The sequence below is a fragment of the Balaenoptera borealis genome, assembly GCF_965194805.1.
Source record: "Balaenoptera borealis genome assembly, chromosome: 4".
NCBI lineage: Eukaryota > Metazoa > Chordata > Mammalia > Artiodactyla > Balaenopteridae > Balaenoptera > Balaenoptera borealis.
Genome location: NC_138861.1, coordinates 83,914,772 through 83,937,761, shown reverse-complemented (window position 1 = coordinate 83,937,761; position 22,990 = coordinate 83,914,772). Strand labels below are relative to the sequence as shown.

General features: G+C 39.6%; 2 protein-coding genes across 7 annotated transcripts in view; both read right to left on the bottom strand.

The window, feature by feature from the left end:
• ATP8A1 (ATPase phospholipid transporting 8A1) overlaps positions 1-22,990 on the bottom strand; it is a 235,328-nt gene that overhangs the window by 9,515 nt on the left and 202,823 nt on the right. For 5 of the 6 annotated variants that reach the window (XM_082390480.1, XM_082390482.1, XM_082390481.1 and 2 more), the window contains 3 exons: positions 22,660-22,767; positions 1,950-2,038; positions 792-884 (listed from right to left, as the gene is read on the bottom strand). In XM_082390480.1, the coding sequence (XP_082246606.1) occupies positions 792-884; positions 1,950-2,038; positions 22,660-22,767 (290 nt within the window). The remainder of the gene's footprint in view (positions 1-791; positions 885-1,949; positions 2,039-22,659; positions 22,768-22,990) is intronic. The other variant, XM_082390483.1, reaches the window with a different exon arrangement.
• The window catches only part of BEND4 (BEN domain containing 4), a 371,611-nt gene that overhangs the window by 253,838 nt on the left and 94,783 nt on the right, over positions 1-22,990 (bottom strand). The gene's annotated exons all lie outside the window — the stretch shown is intronic.

Genomic DNA, 22,990 nt, shown 5'->3' with positions numbered 1-22,990 from the left:
TGAGTAACGACAGTGAACCATGATGAAGGTGACACAGACCAGAGCAAAACGTGTCCTATGGTTGAGACAAAACTTTAGCTCACTTTAGTGTGAGGAAAGACAGAAAGAATAAATGCCTGGTATTTTCTTCATAATTGTGGTGTATCACAGAGTGCTTTCATATAAGTTTAAATTCTTTTCTATAATGTTTTGTGAAATTTAGTAAATTCAATTAGCTTTCTAACCTTGCTTTTTTTGGGGGGGCGGATGGCGGTGAGGAGGAGGACTTGGAAGACATAACTGACTTCATATATGACAGACAAATGCCCAGGTCAGTTCCTAACAATGTACTGAACCACAAATGTAATTGTGGGAGAGCTGACTTTATGTCAAGCTCTGATTTTGACTATATTCTACTGTGTTATTTTTTTTCTTTTTCAATTTAATAATAAACACTATTTGTACCTACCATTTATTGAGTGCTCATTAAGCACCAGATGGCAAGCCACCTGCTTTATCCACAGTATTTTATCCAATTCTCACAGCTGGCCATGAGGGAGGTATTATCACTCCTATTGTATAGATGAGGAAATTGAGGCTCAGCAGCTCTAAGCAACTTGGCTAAGGTCACATGCAGCTTAGCGAAGAAAGATTTGATCTGACTCTGCATCTCTCTGACTGCAAAATTTGTCCGTGACACTGCTAGCTCCATGTTAACAGATAAGTACAAGTTTAACTGCTTATTTCCAACCACTAGCAAAAGACATATTTAAAGTTCACTTGGAAAAGAACATATTTAGGGCATATTTTACCTTTTTCCAAGCACAACTGCTCCTGGGTCTTGAGATTTTGCCTCCAGCTCCTGAACTTCATCCACTAATGTTTTAAACGCAGTCCTCTTGATACTGCAAAAAAAAAAAGGGTAGAAGTATTCGTGTGAAGATTTAAGACTTTATGAAACTAGTTTTTATCATGCTGCTGCTAAGTACAACAGTAATCAGTGTACAAGCAATTTTTCCATAGAATCTAAAAAACTACAGTAGGGACTTCCCTGGTGGTGCAGTGGTTAAGAATCTTCCTGTCAATGCAGGGGACACAGGTTCGAGCCCTGGTCTGGGAAGATCCCCCATGCCGCAAAGCAACTAAGCCCGTGTGCCACAACTACTGAGCATGCACACTAGAGCTCGTGAGCCACAACTACTGAGCCCATGTGCCACAACTACTGAAGCCCGTGAACCTAAAGCCTGTGCTCCACAATAAGAGAAGCCACCGCAATGAGAAGCCCATGCACCGCAATGAAGAGTAGCCCCCGCTTGCTGCAACTAGAGAAAGCCCGCACACAGCAACAAAGACTCAACACAGCCAAAAATAAATAAATAAAATTATTTAAAAAAAAAAAAAAAAACTACAGTAATTCTGGGCATTAATATAATTATAGAAACAACAGTCATAAAATAAATGGTTTACGTTTATAATATTAAAACTCTCAGTTATTAAATAAGCATCATATTAACTAACTTTAATGATATTTTTTTTTGTGGGAAGAGAGGACACTTTAAAACTTATAATCCTTGAGAAAGATTAGTAAAGTTGTAGTTTCTTCTATTCTCTGTTTTATACATGTTTAGAATCAGGCAAGCAAAAATTCCCTTTCACAACTATTGTCCACTAAAAATTTATATATATATATGTATTTGGAGATAAAAGAATTTTTTCTTCTACCTTGAATGGGTTTTTCAGGCTGATTAATAAAAATGTTAATTGAAGCTACCTGCTTTACTTCTGTTCGCTCTTTTAAACTAATTTAGTTTTCTAGTTCCTCAATCATTCCTTTCTTCTTTATTTATGTAGAATTAATATTACTAATTCCTATTCTGTAAGCTCTACACTAGAGTTGACATTACAACTAGAGAAATCTGAGGATTAATATGCATCCGTGTTGTTATGACATAACTGAGCATTATACTTACACTTTGTACACCACGTCAAGAAGCAAAGATGCCACAGGGATAAATAACAGGCCTGTCCAAAAGACTCCGGAACTGAACAACATGGCTGCCTGAGTAAAAGCATCAGAAACAGTATTACTTTAAAAACCAAGAAATACATCATTCATGTTTAGTTTTTACATGATTTCAAGTAAAATAATTTTAAGAATCTCATTCTGCAAGAGGGTATACAATAACTCTGAATTCAAACTTGTGAAATATTTGGAATTAAAAGCCAAATTTATTAAAACATGTATTTACTACATTTCTTTTTTTCCCTCAAGTAGCTAATACAACAAAGTTTTATCATGTGCCAAATCTTTTCATATTTTTATGTGAAATTTTTATTACTGTGATCAAAATAATGGAGTAATAAGCTTTGACCTTTTATAACTTAGAATATAAAAATGTATCTTTCTGAGCAAACTTCAAACATACACTGGATTAAATTCTCTTATAATACAACATGTAAAATCAATCCTAATTAGAAACTACATTTACTATTTCTGGCACATAAAATTTACTTTTCTAAAATATTGCACGATACTAAAAGATCATCCAGATAAATCACGAATACAGTATAAACAAATTAATTAAGGAATCTATGAAAAATAACAATTTGATATTAGATAGGAATAATATTAATTTTTGTTCAAAGATTTACATAATTTGTTTCGGTGCATCCTGTTATTGCTAAAGTCAAGCCAAATGTTTAGTACGTAAAACCCAAATAAAAGTGTATTAAAGTAACTTCAAGCATTCCGTTGCGTTAAATCCCAAATTGCTATATCAGAGCCTTTGGGGTTGCAAAGAAAATGATTCTATAATAAAAATTAACAAATTCTATTAGTTATTTGCAATTATAATAAAAAAATCCCTTTATAATGTAATTAGATTACTAGAGCTTAATAGGGATAGTGTCATATAATAAAACCAAAAGGAATATTTTGCTTCACTTCGAGTCTATTTGCTTATCAAGAATAAATTTGCAGTACCTATTTAAATCCATGAAAGTATTGTTATAACTCCATTCCGAAGTAGCCAACTAACGCACACACATTTACATCCCACTAAAAATCACGCAAGAAATTTTTTTTTTTAACCAGGTCAGGAATTAAAAATGATTTAGAGTTTAATTCGTATAGGCAGGTTCACAATTACACATAAACAGTCCTAATCAATCAATCCTTATCAAATATAAAGATTACTAATTTTAAGTTGTGTTTCAGATTACCTATTCATTTTGACTCTCATCTGGAGACCAGGAGCTGCTGTTTAAAATTTCTTCTACATTAACACAAGCTTACTGATACGGACTCTTGGTACAAGGATACTCAGGTTTCCCTCTATCTAGGCTGACACAGCTCTGAACACGTTAAAATAAGAACACGCTATTACCCAAAATTTCAGAAAGTAAATGTTGCCACGTGGATTCAACGCAACAGCACCCACATTCTAGATACCACCAAGACGAAAGATATTCACATAAAAGTCATTTTATTTTATAAGCAAAACATGATCTTCGACACGCTTGCTGACATCCTCAATAGTGAAAACCAACAATAACTGTGTAATAGGAAATGTCCATCAAGTCAGTGGGTTTTGTTTAGTTGGAAGGAAGCTTTTGAGTTAGGTAATGACTGCAAAATGGCACATTTCTTTTTCCTTCTACGGGAAAAAGGTAAGATGAGATTCTAAGTCATGTAACTGAAAATACCTCTTTTACTTGGCTTAATTTTATAATCTCTTTTAATTTGGGGGCAAGGGAAGAAAGATTTATTCTTGCCTTTGCCACCCTGTATTAAATGTCCACTGGTGGGGATGGAGGCCGCTAATTCTGACCATTGTGATGTTAACTATGACGGGGAAACTGGCGCCCACTATTCAGTCCACCAGCCTTTGGCTTTGCAAATGAACGCCATGAATTGAAGGGAAAGAAGTTTTTCTGCGTCATATCTGAAAGCCTGTCAGATTTTTTTTTCTTTTGCAGAGTTAATCCAAACCTAAAAGATTTAAAGCCGACATTCGCATTAGAGACAGAGAGCCTCTTTGTATTTTTTGGATGAAGAGGGGGGGAAAATAAAATCCCACAGAGGTATTTCCTTCCTTTCTGTACAAGAAAGCTCCCCCTCACTCTGTAGAGACCATTTTTGTCTCTAACTTTTCACATCTCTCCACTCGCAGGCAGGTCAGCTGGGAAAAGACGCCCGATCCCGCAGACAATAGGGGGAAACAGGAGCAGCCTGTTCGGGGCCGGGCTCGCGCTCCCTCCGAGAGCGGCTGGCAGGCAAGTCGCTCCTAACATGGGAGACTGGGGGGCCACGCCAAGCAGCCCCGCCGCCCCTCCTCGAGGCCCTTTGAAACCAAACGGAATCTGCCACAAAAGTGCCTCCCGGGGGACTTGAGAAAGGATCAGCCCAGGGAGCTGCAAAGCCAGTACACTCGAGGGCACAGGTCCTGCTCCGGGAACAAACAATTGCTTGTCTGCAGAGCGATGCTGTCTCAGCATCGGGCCACGCGGGCTTAAAAAATGAACCATCACTGCCTGAAAACGCAAGCTGCGGCAGAGGAATGAGCAATTGTTTTGAAATTTCCCTGTGAACTTGCAGAGAAAGAACGTTTGAGAAAATCCTAGCTCACGTGCAGTTAGCTAAAGCCGAGGGGCTTGAGCAGATAAGAGGGCTTACCTTCTGACCCACAGTGAGGTGACCCCTTGGTACCCACGTTCCCACCCAGAGAGGAACACTTACTTTTTCACCTGCGGTGTCCCCCATGTTCAGTCTTGGAGGAGAGAATTTCGATGTGCTACCTGCCTACAAACTTTCAGCAATGCACTTAAGTCTGTCCCTCCTTTTACCCTATAAATGTTCAAGTGGGGGACTAGGACGCTGATTCTTCGCTTAAGTACAGACACTATCTAAATAAGAAGGCTCCTTGGGGAGTCCTAAAACTATATCCACGGACCCCAACTAGAGCAGGGCTGGTGATAAACAGCCCTGGAAGTGGTGGCGGCTCTGCCTGTCCCAGCTCTCAGAGATGGAGGGAGTAACTTCGGGGTCTCTAATTCCTCAGCTGTAAAGTGGATTGTGAGAATTAAACCAATAATGTTTATAAAGTGGCTGTTTTTATTACTACCACTGATTAGTAACAAACGTTCCTTTCTTCATTTTAATTTTCAAATTCCTTTAAACACTCTAGTCTCGTGTTCTTTTCAGTAATCTCTCCCATGAGCTTCAAGGAAGGAAATTTTTATCACAACATCAAATTAAGTGTACGTTTATAAATGTCATGGTTTTCATCACATTAACATCACAGTATATACTCATCTCAAGACTGAAACTGGCCGAGTAACTGAACCCTAATAAATTGCCATTCATCTCAACTTGCTAATGTAGGAAATGGAGATAAAATTTTTTTCATAAAAATTATTAAAGATTGTATGGGCACAATATATTAATTTGGAAGGGAAAATTCAGAAAACAGTGCTGTAAAACTTGGTTAGTTTTTTCTGTTCGGGGGGGAGGGCAGCAAGATAAATTAATATAAATAATATAAATACCAGAGGAGTTACGAGTTAATGTTAATAACAACAACAAAAAAACAAGAAGTGATTATTAAGTGTCTAGATAAAACTTTATAAAAGGACTTTCTAAGCTTAAAAATAGTGGAAAAAAACTATAAAAAGAAATGCTTTAAAGAAGTGATCCATGAAAATAGAGAAGTTCCACGTGTTCAAAAAGAACTAAAAAATGATACATAGAACTTGGGAAAATGGCTGCCATAAGTATAAGAAATTCTGCACTAAAACCTGATTATAAAAATAGACCACTTATCTTCACAAGAATAGCTAAGATTCCAATAGACAGGCAAAAGACCTGAGAAAGTATTCACAAAAGCAGCAGCAAGTAATCAATAACATGGAAAAATGCTGAGCCTCTCTGTAGTCACAGAAACATTACCAAATTAGATCAGATTTAAACAATTCATGATCACACTTGGGGGAGTGGGGAGGTATGGTGAAACAGGTATGTGTAGTAATTTACATTCCCATCAGCAATGTATTCGCCTTTGGGAAAGGTAATTGACATGTGCATCAAGAACACAAACATTCATTCCCGTTAATTTGATAATTCAACTTCTGGGACTATGTGTTGAAATTTGGCACAGCTTTTACGTATAGTTTAATATCCTATGAAACTGTTCTGTGGTCACTAGCCCTCAAAGCATTCCCTCCAAAAGCCTGTCATGGCCCAAGGCTTAGTAAAGGTATAAACAAACCACAGCATACCCCTCCTGGAGAGTCACAGGGCAGAGTAGCGTATTTAAGGCTTTGCAAAATCACAGTAAAGAACCTACTGAATAGTTTTTTAAACCAAGGTTTCCAAAATACATTTATCGACCATGGAACACTTTTTCCTATATACTGCTTTCTAACATCCCAAGGAACTAATTTTGCGGAATGCAAATATTCATTGTGCGTTTTTTAAAAATAGTAAAACATCAGTGAAAACTAACGGGATAAACTATGTGGCTGGTTAAGTAAATGTACGTCTATATGAGATAATATTGTCCAAGTTATTAAAGATGCTGTCCGAAGAGTGTAATTATTAGGAAGCTGATTGTTTGGACAAGTCCTGAATAAAGGGAAAGGTAGACTATCCTGGCATTCCCTCAGGAGCCTTCTATTATCATATACACACACTCCCTGGGAAGGTTGGAGGTTTCTATTATCTACATGGGGATCAGTCACGGTCTCTCCCTGTGGCTTAGATCTCTTGCCTGTGCTTCAAACACAGACCAGCCAGCTCTGAACTTGAATGTCAAAGAGGCACTTCAAACTTAATACATTCCCCAACTGAACACACACTGTCTTCCTCCCAGACCTGCTCTTTCTTTGTGCAATCTCTTCAGGGAATGGCTTCATCGCCACCTGCCTGAGACAGAAGCTGGGCTCTATTCTTGAACTGCCTCTTGACACTATATCTGCTTTATCACCACGTTCTGTTGTGCTTTAGTATCTTCAGACCTATCTACTTCTCGCTCACCCTGCTGCCATTATTCCAGTCCAAAACTTGCCTGTCCTCCTAATAGCCTCATGCGTGGACTTGCTGACTCCCGTTCTGCTCTGCTTCTAGCCAGTTCCCCCACTGCAGCCAGAGCCACAGTGCAAATTAGCTTTGAGCAGGTCTTGGATTAAACCCTTTCAATGGCTTTATACCACCCTCAGGATGGAGTACAAAAACCCATAATATGATTTCATGACCTTTCCTACCTGACTTCTGATTACGTTCCCTACATCATCTCTCAAGCCAGCCCCCATCTCTAGCTTCACAAAGTGTTTCAGATTTTGGAATCTGCCCAAGCTTACTCTCGTCCTTGGACCCTGTATCTGTGACTCCTGTTTGCTCTTCAGTTTTCACATCAGATGTCACTTCTTTCCTTAGACTTGGGTTAGCTGACCCTACTTTGTGTTTCCACTTTGGTGGTAACTATTACCCATTTTCTAGTTACAGACTATACTCCCTGTAAGAGGAAGAAATATGTCTTGATGAATTCCTACAACCCAAGTGCTTAACCACCAACCAGGTGTTCAATAAATAATTGTTGAATAAATAAGTTCTTACAACCTAGTGTTTAGAGAGATTAAAAGTCAAAGAACACCAGAGCCTTGGGACTATATTCCTGAGATGTTGTTTGGTTTTCGTGTGTTCTGGCATGGAGTTATTCTGGGAGCAGTTATAACTAGATATTTATGTGATTTGGGGAGAGCGGAGAAGGGCTTGATCCAGCTCCCTAACCATGCTTTTCCAATAGAGGTCATTTTATCTGTTACAAGAGCTGAGTGACATGTATTAAAAGCTAAGTGTGTTAAATTACCTTCCCCATCCCCCTTTTGAATCAACAGAAATATTTTGGGGAATCCAGGGAAAGTATGATAACTAAAAGTAACAATTTTTTTTGTGGTGGGGGAAGGAAGGGATGTAGAATGGGCAGGAAGGGAAGGAAGGTCTCATACCGGCATTAATGAAGACTTTTCTTAACTACACAATGTGACTATTTTGCTACGTTAAATAAAAAGAATATAAAACCCCAGTCTTCCCTGTCTCAGCAAATATAAACTTTATTCTTCCAGCTGCTCTGGCCAAAAAACTTGCTTTTCCTCCTTTTCTCTCAGACCACACTTCCAATCCATTGGTAAATCTGATCTGCTCTATTTTAAAAAAAATCCACATATCAATGTTTATAGCAGTATTATTCACAAAAACCAAAAGGTGGAAACACCAACAGATGAATGGATAAACAAAATGTGGCTTATACATATCATGTGCTATCATTCAGCCTTAAAAAGGAATGAGATTCTGGTGCATGCTACAAATAGATGAACCCTGAAGACATTACGCTAAGTGAAATAAGCCAGATACTAAAGGACAAATATATGATTCCACTTACAAGGGGTACCTAGAGTAATCAAGTTCAGAGACAGAAAGTAGAATAGTGGCTGCCAGGGGCTGGGGGGAAGCAGTAATGGGGAGTTATTGTTTGATGGCTCTAGAGTATCAGGTGGGGAAGATGAAAAAGTTCTGGACGTGGATGGTGGTGACAGCTGCCCAACACAGTGAATGCGCTTAACACCACTGAACGGTACACTTAAAAATGGTTAAAATGATAAATAGTAAGTTATATATATTTTATCAAGTAAATTTAAAAATTAAAGAGATTCTAAGGGCAAAACCCCCTTCTCCTTAAATCCAGAGTCTACCCACTTCACAGCCCCGCCCCCGTGGCTCATGCTCCGCCCTCTCTCTCTCTCTCTCTCTCTCTCTCTCTCTCTCTCGTCTGGATTCCCCCCCACGGCCTCATCATGTGTGCCTTTCCTCCTGTTCCCATAGCAATCTATCCTCAACACAGCACCCAGAGCAATCATTTAAAAAGCCAGACTGTGACTGCGCTCAACCCTCCAGGGACTCGGGAGTCTAAGCGCGTCTTTACAATTGTCTCTTGGCCCGGGAGGCTCTGCCCCATCCCTCTAGCTTTTTTACTACTCGCTCCCTCCCGCCCTCGTTCTGCTTCCACACTCTGGCCTCCTCAGTGTCTCAGCACTTGGCCGTCTCTCCTGCCTGCAATTCTCTTCCTGCAGGCAGCCTCAGGGCTGCTCACCCCACTTCCGGTCTCTGCTCGAAGGTCATCTTTGCAGTGATCTCCCACGGCCACTGCACCTAAAGCGGCACCACACCGCCACTGCAGTACTTTCTAGCCTTTCTCCTGCACTACAGTTCTCCACAGCACTTACCATCCGCACGCTCTAGAATACACTTCTGTTTTTCTCTCTTTCTTCTCAAGAATATACGCTCCCGAGGGCAGGCCTTTTCTCTTTTGTTCACTGCTGTATCTCCAGAACCTAGACTAGTCCTTTGATATATATTTGTCAAAAGAATAAATTATCTAATCAAAGATAAGCACACAAATTAAGGGTAGAAAAAGACTGGACTCATATGTTTACAGGGATTACTTTTGGGTAGTGAAGCTGTTGTTTTTTTCCCTCTTTTTGCAGAAGTTTATTTAATGACTGTAAGTTAATCATATAATTGAAAGCTTTTTATTATGAATTTTATTTAAAAAGCAAAAACATCAATTTTTACTGATGTGGGAGGTATTCAGAGGAAGAGGCCAAGGCTACAGCTAGCCAGACGAGGGAGGGTGCATTGTCTATGACCCATTTCCTACTCCCGGTTCACCAGCTGAATCAGAAAGTGAAGAATAAGAATTTAGGGAAATACTGTGTGTGGACACATGTTTGTCACCATGGACATTGCAGAGTTGGGAGGCATTTGAGGGGACATATACTCAATGGTATCTGTCTAAACGGTACAACTAAACAGTTATAATAAAGCTGCCCTTTTCAGTCACACTCTAACCTTTTTCTGCACTTAGAATTATTTTCCTAGGTTAGATCACAATCACAAGGAGAAGATGTATTTTTTTTTCTTTTCCCCCAAACAGTTCTCTAATGGAAAGAAGTGATGATTTAATAGTGATCCTCTTATTCAGAGACATGGTATGTTTATTTATTCAACTCGTTTAAAAAATATTCTCTCATTTTTGTCAAATTTTCCAGTTTTTTCCCCCATTAACCATACACACATCTGGCTAAAGTCTCTCCTTGTTGTTGTGAATGAGACCTTTCAAATTTTTTGGGTAGGAGGGCTATTTATCTTTGAGATTTTAGGGCTTTTCCAAGGGAGTTAGCAAGTTTTGGAGAAAACTCCAAAAGCTTATATTACATATAGCTTGTATATCCTATTATGTGCTTCTTAGGATTTGGTTGGGTGTGGTGTCCAAGAGTTTAATTAAATTCGAGTTTAACTGTTCTTTCTGGCTCTGGCTTCTTTGAAACATCCTGGTAGAGCAACTCTTCAGAGATGATCTGTACTGTGATGTGGTTTTGTGACCCTCAGAACCCACAACTCCCACTTTTCTTTTGTTTCAGAGCCATCTACCAAGTTATGAGATCATTTAACTTCTCTTGCTTCCTCCTGTTTCAGTTAACCCTTCTGGTCTCCTCTGGAAGCATCTTCTTCATGAAATCATTTTCATCAAAAGAAAAAAAAAATCAGTGCTCAACTTCAGGTATGCAGGTATTGTTTCTTTTCATACAAACTTTCTGGATCTTTCCCACCAAGTTGTGGCTCTTCCCTCCCTAGTGCTCCTCAATGCTTCGTCTCTGCTGTATCAGCTGAATGTTTCTTTGGAAAAGGTAGACTCTCTTGCTGTATTTCACTTTCAGTCCCATCTCATCCAACCACAGTTACCCATATGGTATCTTCTCCTCCAGCTCCCTTTCTCAGGGGACTGGGGAGCTGACTCACTGAGCCTGAGATACAATGATACTCTTTAGTACCCTGAAAGCTGAAATCCACAAGGTTAACATCTATATTTTAATGGCAAAATATCAATGTTATATACACAGAATGCTTTTAACTGCATCGAAATTGTGGCTTCTCCTGGCAACACTGCCACTGATGTATGGAAATGACATCAGCTGATCAAAATCAACTCTGCTTTCAGATAATATATTACTGTGTTATTTGAATGTAAACTTGCAAAGGTTTCTTAAAGTGTCTTTGTGACCAAAGCCTGGGAAACACCATGGTGTGACAGAGATTTCCAATTTGTGGGAGCCTTTCTCAGAAACTTAACCCTTTCTGTCTGAATTCGTTATGGTACCTGAGCATGGAGTTGAACTCAGAGGTACATAAGCATCACTGGGTCAACACTAAGTGGTGAACTTTGCACTCTGCACTTTAACCAGAGACAAATTTCAAGCTCATGTGAACTTTGGCTTGAAGAGGTGAACTTCTACTGAAAGTCTTCAGTGGCTGCACATCTTGGGTAGTGAGGCTCAAAACGTCCCTCGGATAAAACCCAAAGACAGAGGAATACCCATGCCAAGTTCTATGGTCTGGAGCTTATCACTGAGAAAGGTCTTTGATGTCTTATTTTAGCTCAACAGAATTCTTGCAAATTTTCAATTATATTATGTGATACATATTCATGCCAAAATATAAAAAATGTTCTTCATCACTCACTAGCTTATTCCTAGCATTTATATATCATGTCCTCTGACCTGAATCTGTATTCTAGTATTCTATGGCCTCAGGTACCTTCTGGAATACTATGTATTTCATAAGGAATTGCAATCTGCCACGGCTCAATGTAATGATGTAAATACATTCGGGTAACTTTCTGTGACCTGGTCTTTGCTACCCTTTTCAGTTCCAGCTCCCTCAGGAACCCCAACTTCCCTCTTTGCTTGGGCTGCTCTCTAGCTGGAAGGCCCTTCTTTCTCTTGACTTCCTGCACAGTGTGGGGAACAGCAGTACCCAGAAACCTTTCTAAACTCTCCGAACTGTAGCCTGGGGGTCGAGTGCCCTCTCCTCTGCTAGCCCCTGCGAGTCCTGACCATAATAACTAGCTCTTACATTCTAATGATCTGTTGATCTGTTGGTTTACTCACGACTCAAGCTCCTCAGAAGGACTCTCTTTTTTCAACTTTTGATCCACTGACACCCAGTATAGGTCCTGACACAAGGCACTCCATAAATCTCAGTTGAATTGAGCTAAATTGGACTCTTATATGGGATGAGTTATTACTTTCTCCATAAAAATAGATAGAGCAGAACACGCAGAAAGTAACTAAGGAGAAGGGTGTTTCGGATAAACCCCAATATGTTTGCAATTATACCAGAAGCTCTTGATTACTCAGAGACAAAGAAAACCCTTGGCTTGGATTATCCCAAACAAACAAACAAAAGTCTTAGAAAATATGCAAATTGTTCCAAACAAAGAAAATCTTAGAAAATATGCAAATCAGATGCCAGTTCACAGCGTTTATGTACTTTTTTCCCCCTTGGATATTCCTGGGTGGTGGTGAGGAAATGAAGGAGACGTGATCACCCTGCGGGACTAAGAACCAATATTCAATCTAGTTGAATGATGCAAAGAACAACCTTTGCATCTCCACCCTCTGGAAATAAATGATTAAAAAAGATGTTCAGAGGAAAAGGAGGAACAGCTAGTTGGGACCTAGATCAATCAGAAGCTAACTTTTTTTCTTAAAGTAAAATTTGACTGTGTATCAATATATACTGAGAATTGAACATGCAAAATAGTCCTTCTAAAAAGGAATCAAGAGCACTAGAAAATGTATGGCTCTGAAACTTTATTTTCTAGGGATATAGTTCCCAGGATAGTAAAAGTAATTAAGAACAGAATTTGTTTTGCTTTGCTTTATTTTAATCTTTATTGTGCTATTTAAAAAACTTAAAAGTACCAGAAAAATGAGGACAAAATTAGTAACAAACTATTCTTTTTATTATGAGAATTATAATTTTAAAATGTTCTGATGTTACTAGAGAAGTTGTATAAGATAGGGCACCTTATCTCAATGCTCAATATGTTTACTTGTTATATCATTCTTACAAGTTTTTATAATTCTGTGATGGCTCTGTATTTTATCTTCTTAAAAACCATCTCATAAAGCATCAATTCTTTGATTACTAGTAATTCAATCTGTGAAACATAATGACCTATATTTCAGATTGTAGGAAGTTTTTTCCTTTAAAAAATTTACTTTCCTGCTTTATTGAGATATAATTGACGTATAACATTACATAAGTTTAAGGTGTGCAATGTGTTGATTTGATATATTTATATATTGCAAAATGATTACCACCGTAATATTAACTAACACCTCCATTCTATCATCTAATTACCATCTGTTTTAGGAAATTATATTTTAAAAACTCAAAACTTCAAAAACCATTTACCTATGGAAAGACATATAAAAGCTAATATATGGCTGAGTAATATTCCATTGTATATATGTGCCACATATAGCTGATTCACTTCATTGTACGGCAGAAACTAACACAACATTGTAAAGGAATTATACTCCAATAAAGATGTTAAAAAAAAAAAAACTAACATATGGCTTATGTAGAAAATTTATTGACTTTCATGGCAGAGACTTCTAGTTGCCTCCCAATATATCTCCTCTCCCCTTCTTAGATGCAACCACTTGAATCTTGGCTGAACACCTTCTCCTCTAGCTCAGACTATGTTCCTCTGGCTCTCTTATTGCAGCTAGGTATGGCCATGTGACTAGCTTTTGGCTAATGAGAGCTAAGAGGAAATGTGGTGGGCAATGTCTAGGAAAGAACTTCAAAGAGAAAGGGTTAATCCTTCTTACTGTTCTTGTTGGCTGGAATGTTGATAAAATGGCTAGAGCTTAAGCAGCCATTCTGGACTATGAAGAAGGACATGAAAGTTGACAGTGCAGCAAGACAGAAGCAATCTGGTCCTGGATGACTGTGCAGCTGTCATACCAGTCCGGAACTACCTGACACCATTGGACTTTTTTTTTCACATGAGAGAGAAATGTTTCTATCTTGTTTAATCCACAGTTACTTCTTTTTTTAACATAAAAAAATATGCCATAAAATAACTTGCTTTGCATGATACATGCTAGGGAGCCTTAGTGATAACTTGGAACCAAGCGGCTTTTGACCTCACTGACGATCTCTTTTCCTTACCATATCATGGAATGCAAGAATTGTGTCCAATTATGAGCTTTATTGAAGTAGATAGCACAGTGACATTCATGGTTTCTTTTATGAGCAGTTTTGATTGCTCCCTGGCATGCAACTCAAAAACAACCTGCACTGGTCTTATGAGCCAGAGTGCTGAGCTTAGAGGGGTGATATGCTTTCCGCATATCTCACTGGCTCCATCTCATAGGGCTCTTTCCCACTCTCTCGGCTCCAGCTATACTGACATTTTAGTCTTTGAATCTACCAGGCTCATTCCTGCCTCAGAGCTTGGGCACGGGCTGTTCCTTCAGCCCTAAAATGTTCTTCTTCACATGAAGGTATCTCCACATCATTTGAGCTTCCACTTAATCATCTGTTCTCCAAAAACACCTTCCTGGAGCAGCCATTACAGTCCTGTCCCTTACTATATCATCCTGTTTTCTTCCTATCACTTTGCGAAATTATCTTTAGTCGTTCAACATTTAGTCATTTGTTAACCAACTTAGTGACTGTTTCTCCCTCTCCCTCCTTGCTCCTCTCAACCTGAACGCTAATGGGTATCTTGTCTAATTAACCCATTACCTTGACACAGTGCCTAGAACCGATTAAGCACTCAATAAATAATTGCGGAATGAATGAACGCGAGAATGCACTGACCCCAGAGAAGAGCCAAGGTTCTGCCGTACTACGAGCAGCTTTGCTCTGCTTTCCGTGCCCTGCTCACGGTCATGGCACGTGGGGTGCACCACGTCATCCCTCATATTTATGACGTCAACAGCCCATCCATAAAAAAAATGAGATCCTTAAGGGAAATGACCAGTTCTGTTCTCCTCTGCATCCTCCACTGCCTAACAAAGAGCCTGTAACACACGTACGCTAGAGACTCATCTTATTTGCTCTGTATTGTAGGAAAGGGTGCTGTGTCTACAAAAAGCGATGCCAGCTCGCATAGTGACTCTAAAGAGAGCTCTAACTTTAAAATGTGTGCCAGTGTCCTGATTTGCCATTACATTTGTCACATCCACGTCTCTCTTTGCTTCTCAGCGTTTCTACAAGGCTTCTCTTTACAAAATGGGCTTGGAAGTGGCTATGCAGCCAGCTTCTTTAAGACCCGTGATGGTCTGCCTGTCTCATTCACTGTCAGGGCCTGGACCAATGGCATGTTTTACTGGATGGGATCCCAACTGTTGGCTCATTGAAGAGCATCTGACAGAGTTTAGGGTTCTTGTTCCCTCCAGGCTACTTGGCTAAAGCCAGTAATCTTGCATGAAACTCCTTCATATCATAACACTGCTCCACCCTACCCGCAAGGCCTGGTCTTGTGACCAATAAATTATTACATGCTATCTAGGTAATTAAAAGCTGAGAGATGAATAAGGACTATTTTAAACCAGGAAATTCCTCATATGCAAAGTAATTCATTATGCTGGTAAAATGGGCAACAGCACAACTTAGGAAAATCATATCACTAATGTGGTTTATTAATACCTTTCCTACAGGGGTGACACCAAAGGGTTCAACAAAGATTTTTATTGTTTTTCAGAGAGACTTTACTAACCTCAATCAAGAGATCTGAAATTCTGTAAAACACATGCTCGTTCCTTAACTTCAATTTCCTTCAGTAGTTTTATAGATCCCTCAGGCCAGGGAGAGCAGAACCAGATGCGCTTGGGAAGACTTTACAGTGTGTGTCTGCAACGCCGCGATACATTGAAAAGTTCTGCCGATACTAAGCTTCTGGTATTAATCGTGATATGAAATGATCCTTGATGTAGCTTGTTTTTCACTTTGTAATCTGGTATACTAATCATAGTGCCTAAAATATTTTCTTCTGGAAATTCAAAAAATACCCAGTAACATCATCTAGACAAGTCGAAAAAGCAGGCCAGCACATGTTTATATAACATAGCACTTCTCCCCAGGGCCTACCTTGCCCCATAAATTGTGGTACTGGTGTGAAAAAATACAAGTCAGGTCTGAAAAAAAAAAAAAGGCCTTCTCTTAAATCACAACCATATTTGTGAGAGGAAAGGAAGACAGAGACAAATTTAAAGTTGCAGTCAAGCTTGTCACGCTCTTTTTTTTAAATTTGCCTTTCCTAAATAATTTCTTATTGTCGCATTTTCCACCTTTGTAGAATCCACTCTCCCCCTACCCTGATGTCATAATTCTTTTTTAATTGTTAAATAGTTCAGTCATTTGTGGTACAGGAATACTTGTTAATCATTATCATTTGAATCATTATTAGGGGCAGAGATGTAGAATTACTGTAGTGGAAACAAAACTATAGGAAGGAATGTTTCCCAAATGGCAACACCCTGCCCACCAACTGAGAACAGCCCTCCCTGGCTGCGTCTGGAGAGACTGCAGTCTGCCCTAAATGCTCAGATATCTGGGGGATGGATTTCTGGTAACTTCAGGCATGCAGAATGTGCTGAAGGAAGGGGGAAAGAAATGATGCCTGATTAGTGATACAGGCAGCTGAGCACAGCTGAAGATGGAAATATTACATGCAGATAACGGATGGCTTAGTTTACCAACCAGATGGAAGTAAGTACTTAGATTGGGGCACTGACACTAAAAGGAATTTATACCTTCAAAGTTGACAAGGCTGAGAGAAAAATGCAGAGGAATGGAAAGGTGAGAGAAGAAATGTAAAAACGACAGAGAACAGTGTGTATGGTGGTTAAGGGAAAAGACTGGCTGGGTTCCAACAGCAGCTCAGATACTTACAAGCTGTGTGACCTTGGGAAAATTATTTAACCACTCTGTGTCAGTGAAATGCGTAATAGGAACTACTTCACAGTGTTGTGTTAAATGCTCAGTGTTAAATGACTGAAGACATGAAAAGTACTTATGACAGTGACTGACCCTCAGTAAATGAGGCCCTGCTATCATCTGAGTGGCAACTGTACATTCTCTGATGATGTGGGATGATGGGGTTTTCAATTTCATAGTCATCATTGCCAGACTTAATATGAGATGTTAATTGTTTGATCCAATTTTCCTTCCCGGATAAGTTTTTCTTTCCTATCTCTGTCGGTTTTGAAAACATAATACCAGAAGTGGAGGGGCCCAATTCCAAACAGAGCTCCTAAAAGTGAGGAGCTCTCGGGAGTGGGTCTGAAATTGGGATAGATATTTGCTGATCTTGCATAGGTCCAACGACTCAAGGCAGGATCTTCAATGACCCCATGACAGCTGGGGTCATTGTACTGAAGCAGGTACTCCCGTTTAAGCCGGGATCTTACGACCAGCCACTCGGCTTGTGCCTTCCGGGTTTCCAGATATGTATATATATACATTTTTTAAAAAATGAGCTGGGTATTACATATGCTGATATTGCTATTAAGAGGACATGAGAGGCCAGGATACAACAAAGTGAGGCAGAATTTCTATAAGTGTGTTGAGGGAGTTAGGTGGGTGTTGAGAAGACAGAATTAAAAATCTTGGCACTATTAAAAAGAGACGGGAATGCTTTTATATCTGGCTAACTGAGGGAAATTGATCACGGCCCTGGGTATCCTGGGAAATAGCAGATAAATCAGGGAAATAAATGGAATGCAAGGAAAATGGCTGCAAGGAGAAAAGAAAGCATTCCCATCTGAGAGAAAGGAACAGGAATGGGCCCTGAAGAGAAAGTATTTAGTTACTCAAGATGTGAGAGCAACCAATGGGATTTGAGAAGGAAACCTGGGATGAATTCTCTGGGTCACCTGCTATTGCTCTGCTTATCACAAAGGTTTGTGATATGGGTTTAAATGAAACAAAGAATGCCTGGTGCACAATAAATATTCCCTTCCCTCCCCCTCGTGGTGAGCAAGGATTTTCTTTCAACATATTGAGAGAAATGGCTCTGTCTTCAGATGGGGGCTACAAAGACAAATCAAGGACATAAATTGGAAATGACTGTAAAATCCTGATCTATGTATGAATATGTGTCCGAGCTGAATATAGAAGCATGAGATCCGTACCTGTAAGTTGCCTAACTTGTGTATAATTTGCACCCTGAGTTCCAGTTAACATTAACTAGAGCAGAATAGTCTGTGCCCTTCAACATTTAAGATACTCCTCTGGAGAGAACACAGTGGAGAGAAGTCCACAGAAAATCTGAATCCTAGGAGTTGGAAGCAACTTCGCAGGTGCAGATGAGCAAGGCTCTGCCGAGTAGGACTACTGCCCGATACTGGGGCTGGTTACATGAGACCAGCATTCTGTCCTGCTGCTGGAAAGCGCCACGTTGTGGAAATCTCTGGATGTTAGCAAGATGTTCTTATCTGAGCTGAACTCTGCCTCTGTGTCACCTCTACTCTATCATTTCTCATGTGTTTGTGCAAAACAAGCCGCAGACGTAGAGAGCGGACTTGAGGGCACGGGGAGGGGGAAGGGTAAGCTGGGATGAAGTGAGAGAGTGGCATGGACACATATACGCTACCGCATGTAAAATCGATAGCTAGTGGGAAGCAGCCCCATAGCACAGGGAGATCAGCTCGGTCGGTGCTTTGTGACCACCTAGAGGGGTGGGATAGGGAGGGTGGGAGGGAGACACAAGAGGGAGGGGATATGGGGATATATGTATATGTATAGCTGCTTCACTTTGTTATACAGCAGAAACTAACACACCATTGTAAAGCAATTATACTCCAATAAAGATGTTAAAAAAAAAAAAAACAACAAGCAAGGAAAACAAACTTACTTCACGATTCTTTACTTAACATTTATGGGGCACTAGGAGCCTGACGCCATTATGTCAGAGCAACCAGTAAAGACACGAAGGGGCAGTGGACACGTGAGGAGGAGGGCGAGCATTCTGGCACAGCGGCTAGGGTGCAGAGGAGGAAGGAGGGAGGGAGACCAGGACCACCGACACGTCCACAGGGTGAAGGGACGTGGGGGAACCAGTGCTGTCAGGAAACAGAAAGCAGAGATTCCCTCATCCACACAAATCCTTGAAATACCTGCAACGAGGGGCAGTCCCTTCAGACTTCTCATTTCCAGATGATACACCGCAGAGTCCTTTGAATAACTATGATCAGAGGAGCACCGGGCAGTGTATAAGGTAGCTGACCCTGGGACCACACAGCTAAGTCAAAGCGTACCTCCATCACTTAGTACCAGTGGGGTACCAGATGAGGTACTTAACTTCTCTATGCCTCTGTTTTCTCACCTGTAAAACAGGTATGGTAACAAGTTTGCTGGGAGGATCCAGTGCGCTGAGGACAAGCACGTCCTGACGGTCATGGCCAACACGATGGCATCCACCTTGACTTCTTTTCCTCTCACTCCTCACGTCCAATCCGTCAGCAAATCCTATTAATGCTACCTTCAGTCTAGATTCAGACTCTGACGACTTTCACCACTGCCGCCCTCCTGGCCCAAGCCACCCTTACCTCTGGCCTGGGTTACTGCAATAATCTCCTAAGTGGTTCATAACACAGCAGTCATAGTGGTGCTGTGAAAACGTAAGTCAGATCATGACACCCCTCTCTCAAGCCCCTCCAACGGCTCTTTATTTGACCAGGAGTAAAAGCCACAAGGCGCTATGGGAAACAATGGAAATCATGGTTCTCGGTTTCTCTTGCCTGCTGTGTTCTCTACAGCACTTACATCGGTCTATGTATTTCACTTAATTATTTTATTTGCCTGTCTCCTTCCAGTAGAAAGTTGAGAAGGTCATGGATTTTTGTGTATTTATTCACTAATGAATCCACAGTGCCTGACCCACAGAAGAATCTCAACAAATAATTGTTAAATCGATTGAATGAATGCACATCAAGTACTTAAAATGTTCAATATACCTTAGGTATTTTTGGTGTTATTTTTCCCAGATCTTGGTTGTCTTTTTGAAGAACTTCTCTATTGTGTCAATGCCTTTTAAAACCACACAGTACCTCATCCTCCAAAATATCACCTGAACCAGGATGGGGGGAATGGGGCTGCTATTTTCGGTCTTGCCTACCCATCTCTATTAATGCTGTACTAAGCTGGGCGCCCTTATTACGCCTTTAGACAACCCAAACATACAGACATATTTAATTATTTAGTTTTGGAAGGAACTGCTGCCAAACCAATACAGGAAAAAACTGGAGTCCTAGGGGTATGGTCCTTGGATTAGACACTCATGACCCTGGTGGTGGTGACAGAAAGTTGCCTTCACCACACCAGGAATGCTTTGGAATAGCGTTATGTTCTGGGGGATGCCTTGTGCTCTGTTTCATTACACGGATTACGTAAAACATGTCAGGTCTGGGAATGCTTATATTTGTACTTATCCTGGTGTTATTTACAACACTATATTACTACATGTAATATATAATAATATATATGTAAAGTATATTATAATAGTATATTGCTATAAAAGTTAACAGATGAACAGGTAAGTTTTATTCAGGATGGTTGGCCAATTATATATATACATATATATATATACACACACACATACAGATATAACTATTGGCACATAAATTAATGTTTCACATATATGTATTTGGCTATATTCTTGACTGAAAAATAGAATTTTAAGATTAAAAAATGTAAATCTAAGGGTAGTTACTTCTTTCTGAAATTAATTGGATTGTAATAGAACTAGTGACTATGCACAATAAAAATGTTCAAAAATTGAGTACTGCCACAACATTTTTGGGTCCTAAAACCCTAGTGCCTAGGAAACAGTAAACGTAGACTATCTCTCCTTGGGAATGTGAGTGGCGTTCTTGTTATCTTCCTTTTTTGCAGTTGTTGTGAGGCTCATTTACACACACGTGCATACCAAGATGCTCTGCAAACAGTTAAGTACTACATAAATGTAAAGTATTACTCTTTTCTTTAAATACATTAAACAGATTTACGTTTTGGACAAGCTAGCCAAGCCTACAGCTGAATTAATCCATTCCTCCTATTTCTGATGGAGCACCAGCTATTTAAACATTATATTCAAAGTATCAGTAGCAATAAAACAACAAGAAAAAGAAGCCCTGTTAGCACTTTGCACTGCACATGAAGTGAACAGAAATGTGATGGGGTACTGACATCCATTTCACTTTGAATTAAACACAGCATCACCGCAAATCTCAAGAGATGATATTAAGTTTTGTGTTTGGGTAATACCAGGAATTCTACAGGCAGGGGTAGAATTATATTTGGTTGGCTAAAAGCCAGTCAAACTTCACACTTGTCCTAGAAGTAGGTGGTCAAAAACTCTGTTCTTGTCTTCAAAGCGATTGGCTACAGCTGCTCAAACTATCTCGATTTCAAAATCTTTTGTGTCACTCATTTTGAAAATAAAATATTCGGACATGAGGTAAAATGAGGTCTAATGAAAAAGATATTAAGTTAGAATTGACCTTGGGGGAAAAGCAGGTCGAATCGGACAGCTCACGTCAAATAAAAACAAAGAATAGAATTGGAGTTTCCAAGTGGCATCAGCAGACATACACAGTCTTTGATTTTATTTCTTCACTAAAAAAGAACTCAAACCAAGGGAAGGAGAAGATGCATTCACAGCTTTCTCTCTGTTCTCCTCAAGATACATGCTGTAAATTTTCTCAAGTTCACAGTACATGTTTCAGAAGAAGCCTTCCCTTTGGGTGGAAGGAAGTACATGCTCCTTGATATGTCTGGTTTTGCTGTAATAGTATGTAATGCCTCTCTCTAATAAATTTAACCACAAAAATTTTTTTTTAATGTGCCTGCATTCTGCTAATTTATAAAAAGCAGGATGCTGTCAGATAAAATTTCATGAACATGATCTATAAACCAGACTGTCAAAAGTGAAATGTACTCAGGCAGTACTTAGGGAAACAAATAATGGAAACCCCTGGAAAGGTTTCCTGTGACTGCAGGAAAACAATGTACTGTAACGGAGCTCACATTACCTTGATTTGCAAGTTACTGTGAGGTCACAGGAAATCCTGAAATGTTTTCCACATTTTCTTTTATACATTTTATGTCAAATTTCCTGCAATTGAAATCATACACCCTCCTACTGCTGGAATCTCTTCTGAACGAAAGGAGATCTTGTGACACTCCCCCACGAACACCTAATAACTCAGTTCCTACCAGTGTAACAAGAAAGTGACAGACAGAATTGAAAGCGGACCATGATAAGGCTGAAATGTCAGATATCCTAACTCTTTCAAAATGAAAACCAAACTGATGTCATTAAGACAACTCTAAAAGTGCATTTAATCTAGTGACAGTAGCCTTTTCTTTAGAATAAGAGATAACAAAAAAAAAAAAAGACAGACTGTCCCAAGACATAAGCTCACCATTTCCCCAAATCTCTTGTTCAAAAAGTATGTGTGGATTGATGGTCTAATTTTAAAATGGCATCCTCTTTATGGATATTCTTAACATGATTCAAGCTCCTGACAACCACATTTTATTAACCCAGCTATGCTTACGAAAGGGTAAGTCAGATTTAAGTAAAACGTCCAAGTTTAAAATATTCTCTCCATTTTTATACTCACAGCTGTGGAGTTTAAAAATAGCTTTTAAAATTGACGAATACGATTTTAATATAAACCCAAGCCAAGTAATTATGGCTCATTAATGAATACCAATTTTTAGGGTTTGTTAGATCATGAGTTATTAGGATACATTACCTCTCCTGACATATCAGGGGCCATGGGGACAGCAGGCCACAGAGCTGAGTAGATTCCAAAAAACACCACCCAGAGTGCGATGCTGCCCCAGATCGCTATGTGGCTGAACTGTGAAGGAAGGGAATCTGAGTCAAAGGACTTTCAGGTAGATGGAGGACTCCCACACTGACGAAGCTTTCACACATTTCCTTATTAATTTTTTTTACTACATCCATAAAATATTATCTATGGCAATTATTAACTAAATAATTGCATGTTTTAATTGGATCTTTCATTAAACACTCATGTCTTCCACACGGGTTATAATGCTGGTGGTACTGGCATTTAGAAC